The following is a 14,288-nucleotide window of genomic DNA, read 5'->3' as shown; positions in this document are numbered from 1 at the left end:
TGTCAGAAGAAAGATTTCTTGGTAGAGACAACAAATATTCCTAAATTCAGGTCTCTCTTTCCCCTTCCCTTCTCCAAAGCTGTTAGTCACTACACTTTGGACTTTGCTTGGAGAGCAGTTTTAGAATGGATGAAAGTGCAGGGGATGTGGGACACCAAGGACAAATGCAACCACAAAATTATCCATGAGATGCTTGCCCTGATGAAGACACTCAACTCTCTGAACCGTCTTTGGTTCCCAAGACCTCTTCAAGTAGTTTCAGGCAATACCACAGTCATGTGGTACAGCAACAAGCGGGGGGAATCCAGTTTGAACCCCCCTTTGCAGACTAGCTGTGTTAGCTTGGGATATAACTTCACAGCACAACTTCACTCTACAGGCATCCTACATTCTGTCAAAGCAAAACTGTTTGGCAGACAACCTAAGCAGGATCCGGGCAGACCCACACAAATGGAAACTAGATCAGGAGGTCTTCCAATATTTGATACATCTGTGGGGAGTTCCTCAAGTAGACCTCTCTGAACAATCATCTGGCAAGATTCTGTTACAGGACTCCATACATGAAGGCTAGGAGGACAGATATCTTTTCTTTTCTTTGGACAGGAATGCTCCTGTATGCTTTTCCACCCTTTCCCCTAATATCTAGGGTACTTCTGAAGATTCAGAAGGAATCCCCCAGGATAATTGTGGTGACTCCAGTTTGGCCCAGGCAACCATGGTTCCCCCTTCATTTGGAAATGGGCAGGGGTAATTACCATAAGCTTCCCCACAGGCTGGATCTACTCACACAAGAACAGGGGTGTTTTATACACCCCAGCATCAATCATCTTCAACTGACTGTTTGGATAATAGGGTCTTAATTCATTTTAGGAACCTGTTTACTAAGGATGTGCAGCAGGTACTTACCGAGGCAAGAATGTCTGCTACTAGAACATTATATGTTAGCAAATGGAAAAGGTTTTCTAGTTAGTGCCTACAACATAACCACCACTGATTCATGACTTCTGGTTTTACAATATTTGTGTGAGTTACTATCCTATGGCCTGTCTTATTCCTCTATCAAGGTTCATTAATCTCCTGTGTCTGCCCATGAACCCTTCTATTTCAATGCAGTCAAATATCAAAATGTTTTTGAAAGGGGTTTTGCATAAGAGACCTCCAAGAGAAATGGTGGCCCCTCCTTTGGATCTTAACACTTGCTTCATTTGAACCAGCTAATTAGACTGACTTGAGGTTCTTAACATTGCTCTGGACCTCTGCAAGAAGAGTATCTGAGATGCAGGCTCTTTTGGTGAGTTAACCTTATCTCATTTTCCATAGGGACAGAGTTTCTTTGAGAACTACTCCTTCTTTTATGCCTAAGGTGGTATCCAAGTTTACTTTAAGCCAAACTATCCATCTCCCATTTTGTCTTTCCTGAGCCTAAAAATGAGTGTGAAAGCATACTCCATACCTTGGATGTCCACAGACAGCTTAGGTACTATCTTGATAGAACTGAATCTTTCAGAACTTTGGTTCAATTGTTCATTTTTTGTGAAGTTAAGAAGGGACAACTTGTGTCAAAACAGAATATTTCAAAATGGTTGTCTAAGGCTATTACTTTTTGGTATACTTACCATTACAAATCTTTTCCAGGCAGTGTCAAGGCCCACTCTGCCAGGTCTGTGACATCATCAGTGGCTTTTTGGAAAGGGTTGGACTCCAGAGGTATTCTAAAAACTGATACATGGTCCTCTGTACATAGTTTTACAAAGCACTATGCACTTGATTCCTTCTTTTGGTTCAGATCAAACTTTGCTAGGACCATTCTTGAAGGGTACCTGGACTCATCTTCTTCCACCTCCAAATATAGCTAGCTATTCCAGTCTACCCATATAGCTAAGGCTACTGCTGCGGTGATCAATGTGATGAACATAGTACAGTTGTTTATAGGTTCATAGGTTCATAGGTTCATACTAGGCTATCTGCCCTAGGGCATTTATAAGCCTAGCCAGAATGTGTTTGGCTTTCGCCACGCATTTTAAATTTATTTTGCTATGCCCTTTTTTGAGGTTAGTATACTGTGCCTCTGTCTAACAGTGACACAGAAGTGATACCCGGGGTAAACCTACGATCTCCCATCCACTCATCAAGATTCCTCTTTAAGAGAGTCAATGAGGGACTCTGACTAACCTGGACTGGGATTTTATTCCAGAGTGAAGGGAGCCTCTGGGTTATGAATCTGTCCCTCCAGCATGTCCTATTTATTTCAGTGCTGAGGTTCAAGTCTTTCGAGCACGTAGCTCGATGGGATTTGGATTTTCTGAGGTGCAGCATGTCCATTAATTACGGGTTGGGCATGGCTTTATATGTCAGGCACAGATCGCCTCTGAACAGGCGGTATGCCACTGAGTAGAGCTGGAGTTTCTTTAACCGGGCAGCATATGGCATCTGTTTGAGCCCTTTGATCCTCTTGGTGAGGTACTTTTGGGGTCTTTCCAGTTGCTGCAGGTGGCTGGTAAGGTACATCCCAAAAGGGGCATTGTACTCAATTATGGGCCTGATGAGGGATGAGTAAAGAGGCACGATGACATCCCCTGATCTAGATGTGAATCCCTTCATGATTAGGTGGGCTATATAAAATGTTTTTCTAACCACTTTGGCCACGTGGTTGTCAAATGAGAGATTGCTATCTACTTGGGTCCCCAGGTCCCTAATTACTTCTTCTGTACTTAATGGATTACCACCTATGTGGTAATTTGTGGGCACTTTGTTTTGCCAAAGGGATGACTATACACTTTTGGCATTTAGCTTGAGGCCATGGCTCTGGCACCAGTTGTCTGTTTCTATGAGGCCCTTTTGGAGGATGCTTGTGTCGGCTGGAGAGTCGATTATGGCGCCCAGTTTGCAGTCATCTGCGAACTTGGTCAGCCACAGTCCTTCCGTGTTGACCTGTACATCCGAGAAATATATACCGAACAAGAGAGGTCCCAGGACTGAGCCTTGTGGGACACCACTTGTAACTGGTTTGGAGTCTGACATGGCTCCAGCAATTATAACCATGTGGGTTCTGTCCTTGAGCCAGTTTGCAATCCATCTAGTGACATAGGGGTTTATATTTAAGCTGGTGAGCTTATCTATAATGCCCGAGTGGGGTATTGTATCGAAAGCTTTTGCGAGGTCCAGGTAGGCTGTGTGGACCACCTTCCCCTCGTCAATGGCCTTGGTGACTGTTTCAAAGAAATCAACCAGGTTTAAGAGGCAGGATCTGCCCTTAACAAAGCTGAACTGGGTAGGATCCAGTGTTTGTAGGTCCCCAATATCTTTATTTATGAGGTCCATGATGATCCTTTCCATAGCTTTGCAGACCAAGCTAGTAAGGCTTATGGGGCGATAGTTTCCAGGATCCGTTGAGGCACCACCTTTATGGAGAGGGACCACTGTTGCTGTACGCCACTCTTTGGGCACATATCCTGTAGTAAGGCTGAGATTGAACAGTAGTTTTATGTTTGGGTTTAGCTCTTCTTGGAGTTCATGTAGGGCGCAGCCGGGACACCATCTGGTCCCATTGATGCTGTGTTTTTGCTTTGGAGAGGCGGCTCTTACCTGAGCATCTGAGATGTCAGGGGCAGCACTCTGCTGGGATAGATATTTGCCCTTTTGGTGGGGAGGGGAGTTTGCGCTGAACCTGTCAGCTAGGATGTTGGCAATGTCTGTGGGTTCGGTGTATTTTTGTCATTTTGGACTAATTCTAAGCATATCTGGGAATTACCACCCAGGTTCCTAACATAACTAAAGAAAGCCTTGTGATTATCCTTAGTGTCCTGTGCAATTTTTCTCTTGAAGCTGGCCTTAGACAATTTTATGTGTGCCCGTAGTTTTTTGCTAATACTGATCAGTGATGCCTTCCCTTTTTGGGATTTTGCTCTATCATTTAGTAGCTTCCTCCTTCTATTGTATAGTTTGTTTATGGCTGGGGTCCACCAGACAGGACGTCTGCCTTTGGAGGATTGGGTCTTGGTTTTATTTGGGATCGCATGATCCATGCATTCCTGAAGGTGTTCATAGAATGCGTTTATAAAGGATTCTGCGGTCTGGGCCATATTTTCTACAGGTCCGGGGGCTTTGAAGGATTCCACCTCAGTTTTGAGGAGTGTGAAATTTGCTTTAGAGAAGTTTTTCACTGTGGTTTTCTGGGCAGGGGGTGGGGTCGGGATGTGAATATCCAGTGAGATTAGTTTATGGTCTGATCTTACCAGTGAGGGATACACTTCTGGTCTGGAGCATAGAGTCCCCATGTTGGTGATGATCAGGTCCAGTATGTTTTCCCCTCTTGTGGGAGTGGTAACAAGTTGTTCCATAGCATTTGAGTTTATAAATTCTAGGAACCTTTGGGCTAGGGTGTTGGAGCTAGAGTAATGCTCCCAGTCTATGTTTGGGTAGTTGAAGTCGCCCAATATAATGGTGTTTGGAGAGACCTTCATATTTTCCAGTGTTCTCAGGAAGGCCGAGTGGGGTTCCTGGGTTTGGGAGGGTGGTCTGTAGCAGGCTATAAACTGGAAGGCAGTTTTACCCACTGTTAGTTGCACATGGATAGTCTCTGATGCTTCGTGCTTTGCCACCAACCTGGAGGTGTGGGTATTTTTGATGAATATCGATACTCCCCCTCCTTTTGTGGTTCGGTCCAAGTTTTGGGGCCGAAAAGCATGGTATGAGGTATAACCTGGTAGTGCTGGGGTGCTCTCGGGAGCCCTGAACCAGGTTTCTGTTACTGCACAGATATCGATGTTCTCCATGCTAAGGAGAGTTTCGAGTGCGTGCATCTTGAGGTTTAGACTTCTGCCGTTACTCTTAGTTTCTTATCCCTTGTGATACCTATGGAGGTGGGTTTGTCTTTTGAACCTTGCCTAAAAAAGGCACTATGGGGGTAGCAAGAGCCTTTGCCAATATCCGAAAGCCCAGGGGTGACAGGTGCAAGCCGTCCCTAGCGAAGCATCGTGGCTTGTTGAGCATATCATCCCAAGCTGACAGGCATTGGATCCCCTTTGAATGACACCAGTACTTAAGCCAATTGTTGAAATTGATCATCTTGTCTTCATATTGTGGCATCATTCTTGGTGAGGGTAAGATGCTACTCAAGGTCAGGGTCATACCGGCCTGGGCTACATGCTCAGAGAGCTCCTTTATGTCTCTTTTCATGTAGTCCAGGGAGGTACGTCTCAGGTCATTCACACCAGCATGGACAATGACTGAGTCATATTTGTACTTGACTTGGAGTGACCTGAGTGCTTGTGTTATGTGGCGGATCCTAGCGCCCGACAGGCTGTTATGTTGAACTTAGCATAATAATAAATGTTCAAATGATCAATGCTGCAGTAGCTGCTCCTTCCCTCCACCCCCCCCCCCTTTTGGTGTGCGACTTTTTATGCCAGGGTGTGGGCATTTATTTTTTTGTTGTTCCCAGCATTGTCCTTTCAGGGCTCAGCCTTCCTCTCTCTGCTGGCAGGAAAGCTGTGAAGGGCTTTGTGACCAAAATTGTCTTTTAGTAAGCTCAGCTCAAGCTGCTTGACATTTTGGGTGCATTGAAGGTAGGGGGGCTTGCCCCCTGCAAATCATAAAAATGTAGATTTTTGTGGGTTTTTTTTGATGTTTGAGTTTTTGGAAACTCAATCATATGATCTCGACTGGATGAATTTCGAGTTTCTGAAAACTCGATTATTTGACATAGGAACGCTTGAACCCATGGTCTGATGGGAAGTTGAGCTGATTATACAAATATTAAGCTAGTTGCAAACCTTGCATTGAAATATGAGTTGTACGGTGGCATTCTGTGTGGCACTACCAGTGTCCTGCACCAGAAACATAAAGAAGGCAACATCTTAGAATTTAAATAGTAGTTGAAAATGTGAATTGAGGAAGCAAGGGTTGAGCTGATTGCACACCGAGGAGCTATGTAAAATAGCAGGGGAATAGGCAGTCAGGTCTCCCCTGAAAAGAGGGTACTGGCCTAGTGGGACTAACCTGGTCAAGAAAAGATAAATATATAAAATAAAATGTACACTACCTGTGGCCTGTACATTAGTTATAATTGGAGGCGGGATGAAGTCATTTCTAAAAACTCAGTCTGATTGATTTGAAGGCACCAAAAATGGAATGTGATACTCAGTGCATGAAGTAGAGGATGTAAGGAGAAGCAATGCAAATGTAAATGAGATATTTTATTTTTATATATGATGTACAGTAAGGAACCTGTTGAGTAGCCACAGCATGCCAGCCATGGGTCAATAACAATTTTTTGAAGGTTCACTTTTATGGCCATTTCTTCATCAACCAGAAACCACTGAACTTTCAGTTCTGCAAATGTTCACATCCTTGAAAGATTTAAGTAGGGAAAGGAAGCAGTTGGCCAACAGCACAAGTTTGCTGTTTTCCCCACTGCAGTGCGATCTCCGAGTTGGTATATATATTTAGAGGGGATATAGGAGGTGTAGGGGGCACAACCCCCCCCACTTGGGTGGGTTTGACATACTGTGGTGTGTGTTCCGGTGTAGTGTTGGCCATGTGTTCCCTTTCCCTGGTGAAATATTTTTTCAATGTGAATATTCAAACTGAATTTTCAGTCATTTTGAGTTTCATGAAGAAAGGTTCGTGGAAATGAACCTTCGACATATTGTATAGACCCCCAGCCACTGAACCCAGTAAAAAGATGAAAATGAAAGGCTTGCAAGCCAGAACTAGGAAATGAGGATGAAAAAGAAAATTATGGGGATCTCATACTTTCTAAATCAAAATGCTATGGAAATGTCTTCATGTTTAAAGAAAATATGCGGATTGGTAGAGGATACTGGGCATGAGCTGACAAGAAGAATCTTGAAGGTGATAATGAGGCATGTGTTATATGATCTTCACCAGTGTAGAAATGATAGAGGAGTGACCAGGTAGCCACTGGGTAATATTGATCATTCAAAAATGTGGCCTGTTATCCCTGGTTTTGGAATGGGCTAAAAGTCTGGGATTTTAAGAGAGTGGAGTTGTATTTGTAGGCCAGGAAAGTAAACAGTATCATAGAAGGGTGTGAGAATATGGCAGTGGAAGAAGAATTCTGTGAAAATGTTTAAGACAGAGGCAGTGATAGGAATGCAGATTGTATCAATAGCTGGAGAAAGTGAAACTGGAAGAGGCAGCCAATGTGGCTGAAGAAAATACTGAATCGATCTGTGAAGGAAAAGACAGAGACAGTGGAGGGGTAGGTGAGAAATATAAAGAAGAATGATATTTAAGAAGGCCAAGAAAATGACATGATTAGTCTGAAACATTCTTGGGATGTAAGAATACACAGGACCGACTTTAAGGAGCTGGACAACTTGTGGCAAATAGCGGTACATGTCCAGGAAAACAAAATGAAAGAGGTACACTGGAGTTCCAGTGCTCATTATCTGCAGACATTGTATGGCCATTTTTGTCAGCTGTGGATTTTGCACTTAATACTTCTGTTGCGCTAATTGTCTGGGCCATGATAACTCCTGTAGCAAAATGTTATCTGTTAGCTCTTACATTGCCTCTGTGTATTTTCTAACTGCTCTTGCAATTGCATCAGTGGCACAGACACTTATTTTCTGAAAATATGAATGCCTTTACTGATGTACCATTTTTAACTCATTTGACTCTGCAGACTACTCTTAGTGAATAAAGTATCTTTAGAAATGTGAACTTATACTGCACGTCATAACTCAAAAGGTACCAAGTGATAAATATATGGATTAAATGTATTCATAGATGGATGGATGGCAGATTGCATAGCTGACTGGCTAGTTGGATGGATGGATGGATGGATGGATGGATGGATGGATGGATGGATGCATGGATGGATGGATGGATGGGGGGATGGACATACAAACATACAGATAAATTGTTGGATAAAAGGATGAAGAAGAGAAAAGCTGAATGGATAAGTAAAAAATGACATTTTATGTTCTTCTCAGTCTGGAATGTCTATGTGATTCCTAAGAGTCTTGAAAAAACTGTGAATTATGAAACATTCTGTTATGCTGAGATATAAACAGTGGGGAAGCATCACGTTTCATCTGTTTTTATCTGTTTTTAGGGAGTTTTTGTTCAATGCAATTGAAACAATGCCATGTGTTAAGAAGAAAGCTGAGTGGGCCCTCCGTTGGATTGCAGATAAGCACTCTTCCTTTGGTACATATATATATATATATTTTTTTTTAATGCAAACACCCTTTAGCATGTACAATAATACAAAAATATCTTTTTTTATACAGAGTTCTAAAACATAAGCTTTATTAAATAAAATAAAAAAATTCTCCAAAAGAACTGGTGCCTTGCCTACACAATGTCTTACGTTTCCTTTATGAGGTTTTCTTCATAGAAACCTTATAAAAAAGTATAGCCAAATTGCCAGTTTTTTTGGAGAGTTTCTATTTTATTTAATAAAATCTTTGTTTTATGGCTCTGTATAGAATGATCAAAGTGTGTTTATAATTTTTATTCTGCTTGCTTTTTGTCTGTATAACACAAATCTAAAAAAAATAGCTAACTTTCTCTCAATCATCTGTAATCTTTGAAATATAATGCAGACCTATCAAAAACTGTGTCCAAGGATTAATTTTAGATCATAGGTATATATTATAAGAACACATGTTTTAAGACTTAAAGCTGTAAGGAAATACTGAAGTTGCCTTTGAAAAAGAATTGATTAGAATAATTTCTGGCATGCTGCCACCTTGTTTAGTTTATGTGAAATGCTGATAGGATTATGTATTAAAGAGGTGTACTCATGAGGCAGTGCCTTCACATAAGTGAAGACATTGAAAACAAGGAGTGACATATTTGTCACTAACTAGCTTCATGTGTACAGATGGAGAACTAGAGCTCACCTCAAAGCAAACAGTGGATCACATATAGTGTGCCTAGAACAGATGTTAGATGGAGAAATTAGATGTTTTCAGGGATCCGAACAACACATCTAGATATCTTCAAACACTAGTTTTAAAGGATAAAGTGGAGGTAGTAGCTATATAAAAAATTAGCACAGCAGAATCTGGGCCATGGTTTTGGGGAAAAGGTATGCATGGGCTCATATGCTATTGAAGGAAGATATCAAGACTTAAAGTTTGCTTGTGACGTAAATAGCACATGTTGGAGAGGCAGGCATGTTTTCAGAGAATTCCCAATTTCCCATTCTCTGGAACAGGCTTTCCATCCATGTGAAGCAGAGTTCCTCCCTGTCCCTATTTAAATGCAGCTTAGACCAATGTATGGGTAATTAGAAATTCACCCCTGGACTGGCTGCAATGTCTCTGATGGACAGAGGCAGTCAATAAATCATCACTTATATAAATCAAATTTGGTGGTCACATTTGGGTTGCAGGGCTAGGCTTATAAGGGACATAATGATTGCTTGCCTAGCATACACCTGTGAACCTCTGAATCTAAGAGAACAGGATTATTAAAGAGGATGGATGAGGCAGCCAAGACAGGATAGCAGTATGAGTGCCTAGAATAAGCTGGAGTTGGGTGATCTGTACATGCAAGGGTCCAAGAATAAGACAAAAGAATATTTGAATGGACAATGAATGAACAAAGCAGTGGCCAGACACACAGCTTAAACCCTAGCTCAGGTGCAATTATGTCACCTTCTGCATTCTGTGTCCAGGTAGACATATGTATTGCACAAAAACAACTTCAAATATCAGTTAGTTATTAGAGTGATAAATGCTGACATATATGTTACTTATAAAAATAATGATTTTATATCAAGCAAATACTGTAATAAAGAAAATGATCAGGAAAAAAAAAACCTCTGGCCAGTAATACAAGCAAGGAAGCGTATCTAAAGTAAAAGTTGGTACAGCTTTGTAGGAAAAGGGCAGAAATTCCACAGGATTAGATACATTAATTCTAACTTTACCCATCAGATGGAGATGAGAGAGAATCTCATCAGTCATAGAAATGAATGCAGCTGGAGAGGCATTTGCATGGCAGATACTTTACTTTTTCTCTATAAGGATTTAATTTTGGGGCTAGAACAACATCAAGATGGACTAATTGAATAGTCTTCAATCAAGGAGTGATGAAAACATATGAAAAGGAAAATAATTGTGATAAAGTAAGTATTTAATTGTGATAAAGTAAGTATATGTGTAACATTAAGAAATACAGTCACTACGGTTACCAAGCAGACATTTAATCAAAGTAGTAAAGGAACATAAGTTCTTTACTGAACTGCAATGTCTTTCACTTCAAATATGTTACTCCTGTCTCTCAACTGCTTTGTTCAAACATTCTGCACAAAGCCAAAAACTAATGGGGAGATAAAGGTCTCAAATAAAGCAAACGTATTAAATATTACTATTAATAGAACAACTAATTTTGTATCAATGTGCATTTCTTAAAGAATAAGAAGCATGAAATTCTAATTTCTAGCTTTTTGACTGACTGTAGTTCTCAGTAATTTATTGGAAAATCTAAATTTTTTAAGGCACAGGACAACAGCATAAGGGAAAATCAAAGAAGTTCTACACAATCAGGAACAGTTAAAGAGTTATTATACTCATCATCCTGCCTCAGTGGCATTCTGGGTTATCTGCCAAAGTAATGCAGATTCCCAACCCTCTCTCATTTTGTGACAGCTCATTGGCTGAGTATATCCTGAGAGGAAAACCTTCAGCTGTGACAGGAAGTAAATGTTCAGTCTTCTTCTGCCATCCCAAGAAGAAAGTTCTCTGACTCTTCATAGGATCCAGTGCTGTTTTATTTTCCTGCCTTACTATTCAGATAAGCCCCATTTGGGAACCCCCTTCTCATGTTATTATTAGATTATTGTCTTTCTATTTGTATGTTTATTTAAAAACATATTTATTTTAATACTTTATTTATGTTGTTTTACAGTGATTCCTGTGTGAATTACTGTTTGTAGCAGTGTTTACTTGGTTTCTAAATATAGTAAAAATAAACAACAACACAAATCGGAACGGTACACTAAAAGCAAATAAATGAAAATAAAATAAAAGTACCAAGCCTACAAGGCTTAAAATAAAGCCAATTTTTAATACACGAGAGAACAAGGTAAAACAAAGTAAGCGCTTTCACGGTTCTCACACCGCTTCATCAGTCATTCTCAATACAGAAAGAAAGCAATTAAATAAGATTACAAAGGAACAATCAAACCAATAAAAGACAAGCCTCTAATTAAAAGGACTATACTAGTGTTTCAGAGGGTGTGCCTTCAAAAAAGTTTTAAAGTAAAAACACCATTGAGACCTGGAGGTCTCTCTGCATTAAGAAGCAGTATCCATTTCTGTTCTGCTGCTTCTGTACGATTGGGAAGGTGTAGGTCAAAGCCCCTCATATCTAAGTCTAAAACCTGAAGTACAACTTCACAACAACTACAAGTACAATAACTGACTTGATGAATCCTAACTTTGGATACTCCTACTTCCCTTCCCCCTCAAATCTGCTAAAAAAAAAAAAAAAAGAAAAGTATGCCTCAACCTATGGTTAGATATTCTGTTGGGGCTTCTGCTTGGCCCGCAGATGACCACTTACCTTTTGCCTTGTGCCCCTCTAGTGTAGCTTTGCTGCCAATATGGAATGGGTCAGACACATCCTCTGGGGCTGTTCCAGTACCTGGCACAAGTATGGCAGAACCAAACCCTTTAGCTGCAGGAGTAGTCAGTGGTAAGAGGCCCCTTTCCAAACATTATACTTTGTTTCCAGAGTGTGTGATGTTCACAAGGAAAAGAAAGAGAAGTTTTATCGTACAGCTGGCAGTCGCATTATAGCTGTTATATGGCTTATATCATGTCCATGGCTAAGAGTGTTCTGCAGACACCTAATACTGATGGTTGTTTTCCCATACTTGGTTTTAATGGTAGTTTGGCTTGAGACCCTTCTGTTCTGTCGGAGAATGATGAGGAATCTGATGATGATAATGGTGATTTCCTAGTTGACACTGTGTCCAGTCACTCTCATTCTTCATAAAGTGAACCTAAGCTTAAGTCCAAGTGGGTTTTCACTTTTTCTCAGATGATTGCTAGAATTAATGATGTTTTTGCTTGTGAGCATTTAAGAACTACTCCAGGTCTAGGCATGGTTATGACCTTATAGAGGACGAGATTCCCAGTTCTATGGCTATCCCCCTTCTCTTACCAGCCTTGGAAGATGTTTATAAAACTGCTTGAAGGGCACTAGTAACTATTACAGCAATAACTAAAAAGACTTAGAGAAAATATAAAGGTTCCATTGCTATGACAGGTCTCTTTTCTCATTTGACTGCTGACCCAGGTGCAGTCTCCTCACCTGCCTGCTGAAATAAAAAAGTCCTTGGCTTCATCTACTCCAGTGCCACCTGATTAACATGGAAAATGGTTAGATCTTCAGGGTAAAAGGATGTCTGTTTATATTAATTCAGTCTTTAGAATCTTAAATTATCAAGCTATATGTTACAATTTATTTTACAGTCTGCACACAGTTTTGATGATTTCACTGCATCCTTACCTGCAGTCCAAAACCAGATATATGAAAAAGATTGTTTCTAATTTGTCCTAGGTTTCAAAACTCACTTTGAGGTGTGCTTGCTTCTTCTGTTGTATTAAGACAGTATGCTTGGTTACATAATCAGAACTTCAATGATAATTTAAATGCTGAAATTTTGAATGCACCTTTAAGTTCTGAATTGCCATTTGGGTCTTCTGTTACACAGATTCTGAAACAGTGGGATGATAGAGACAAATTAATGCATGGGGTATCTAAGATGTTTCATGTACTCACGTTCCCCTCACATAAGGTATTTTCCTTCATAGAGGCAGAGCAAACAAAACTCCCAGTCAAACAAAAGTGAGGGATGCAAAAGGAAATGGCAGGAGTATAATTTTTCAAAAAAGCAAGACGGGTTCCTTTCAAAAAAAGCATTAACCTCCAGCAAAGGAAAGACTATGCCAAGTCACAAACCACCCCTACCCCTATTCTACCCTTCCTTATTTTCCCCCTTCCCCCAGTCTGTCTCTCAGCCCTGCAGCTTGGCTACAAATAATCTCACACAGATGGGGTCTGAGAATAATTCAGAGAGTAAATACTCTTGGCAGTGGATAGAAAATTCTCTCCTTTTCAGGGAGATTCCCCCATACCCACCAGACCAGGCAGAGATGTTTTCTCCAGTGCTTCATAGAAGTAGAAGCAGGTGTCATAGTACCAGTGCCTACAATACACAAACACAAAGAATTTTACTCTTGAATCTTTTTGGTACCAAAAAAGGAACACTTCTGGAGACCTGTCCTAGACTTTATTTATTTATTTTATTTATTTATTTAAGTTTATTTAAGTTTAATGACTGGGGAATTCCACTGGGCTAAGAAGAGCCTGTTTTCAGTGGAGGCGCAGGGAGAAAAGCTCCACAATAATTGCAAGTTATATTTCACATGTTACAAAAGGACATAGTTCATACAGCTAATTAAACATTTACAGATAAGCTCCATGATATTTGCAATTGGCTTGTCATAATGTTACAAAAATGAAAAGACATAATTCAAATACAGAAATTTCAACATTTACATAAAGTGAATATTTTTGTTATAAACTCAATTGTAGGTTTAACATTTCAAAATCTATAGCTACTATTCATTAGTAGGGTAGGAAAATATTTTGCATAGAGAGGGTAATAGTATATTTGAGACTGGAGAGTATAGTACAATAGATATTAGAGAGAAAATTAGATTTTGGTAGGGGAGGGACTGTTTTGGGTGGGATGAAGTAATAGGAGAGCTAGTTAGATGAGTCAGTGCAAGGTAGAATCGGGGGGGTTAAGTTGGAGCATGGCAAGGGCATTCCCATTTGGAAGAAATATGAAAGAGTAGCTGAGATTTAAAATTTGTATGGTTAGGTAGGTTGTGTAGGTGTGGGGGGAGAGAGTTCCACTGTTTAGCTAAGGAGTGGGACAGCAGTAGATGGCCAGAAGGTCATGCAGGTTTGTGGACCTGAAGGAAATTTTGTTTTTTGGATCTGAGTGAGCAGTTGGGAATGTAAGGTTTTAAGGAAGTAGCGAGAGCTGGGCAGTTGGCAGGTTTAAAGATGAGCATGTGGGCAATGGTGAGTTGTAGGTAACTGAGGTAGTTGGGTAATTCAAGCCATTTGAGTGTGAGAAGGGAGTGGCAGTGGTGAGATGAGTTTTTTTAATTGGTTGCAGATTTGAAGATCTTGTGGTATCAAGATTCAAGTTTGGACTGAAGGCCAAGATGGAGATTGGTGAAAAGAGGGGCACCATACATAAGGGAGGAGAGTAGGAAAGTGGA

At 40.5% G+C, this 14,288-nt stretch overlaps 1 protein-coding gene across 1 annotated transcript in view; it reads left to right on the top strand.

Moving 5' to 3' along the window:
• The window catches only part of RRM2B (ribonucleotide reductase regulatory TP53 inducible subunit M2B), a 1,174,820-nt gene that overhangs the window by 745,424 nt on the left and 415,108 nt on the right, over positions 1-14,288 (top strand). Inside the window, exon 5 of the mRNA XM_044065668.1 lies at positions 8,084-8,178. Coding sequence (XP_043921603.1) covers positions 8,084-8,178 — 95 coding nt within the window. The remainder of the gene's footprint in view (positions 1-8,083; positions 8,179-14,288) is intronic.

Source organism: Protopterus annectens, chromosome 3.part0 (genome assembly GCF_019279795.1).
Source record: "Protopterus annectens isolate FY-2018-M chromosome 3.part0, PAN1.0, whole genome shotgun sequence".
In the NCBI taxonomy this organism is placed as follows: Eukaryota; Metazoa; Chordata; order Ceratodontiformes; family Protopteridae; genus Protopterus; species Protopterus annectens.
The sequence above is the reverse complement of the archived record's forward strand: the minus strand, read 5'-3'. Positions and strand labels throughout refer to the sequence as shown.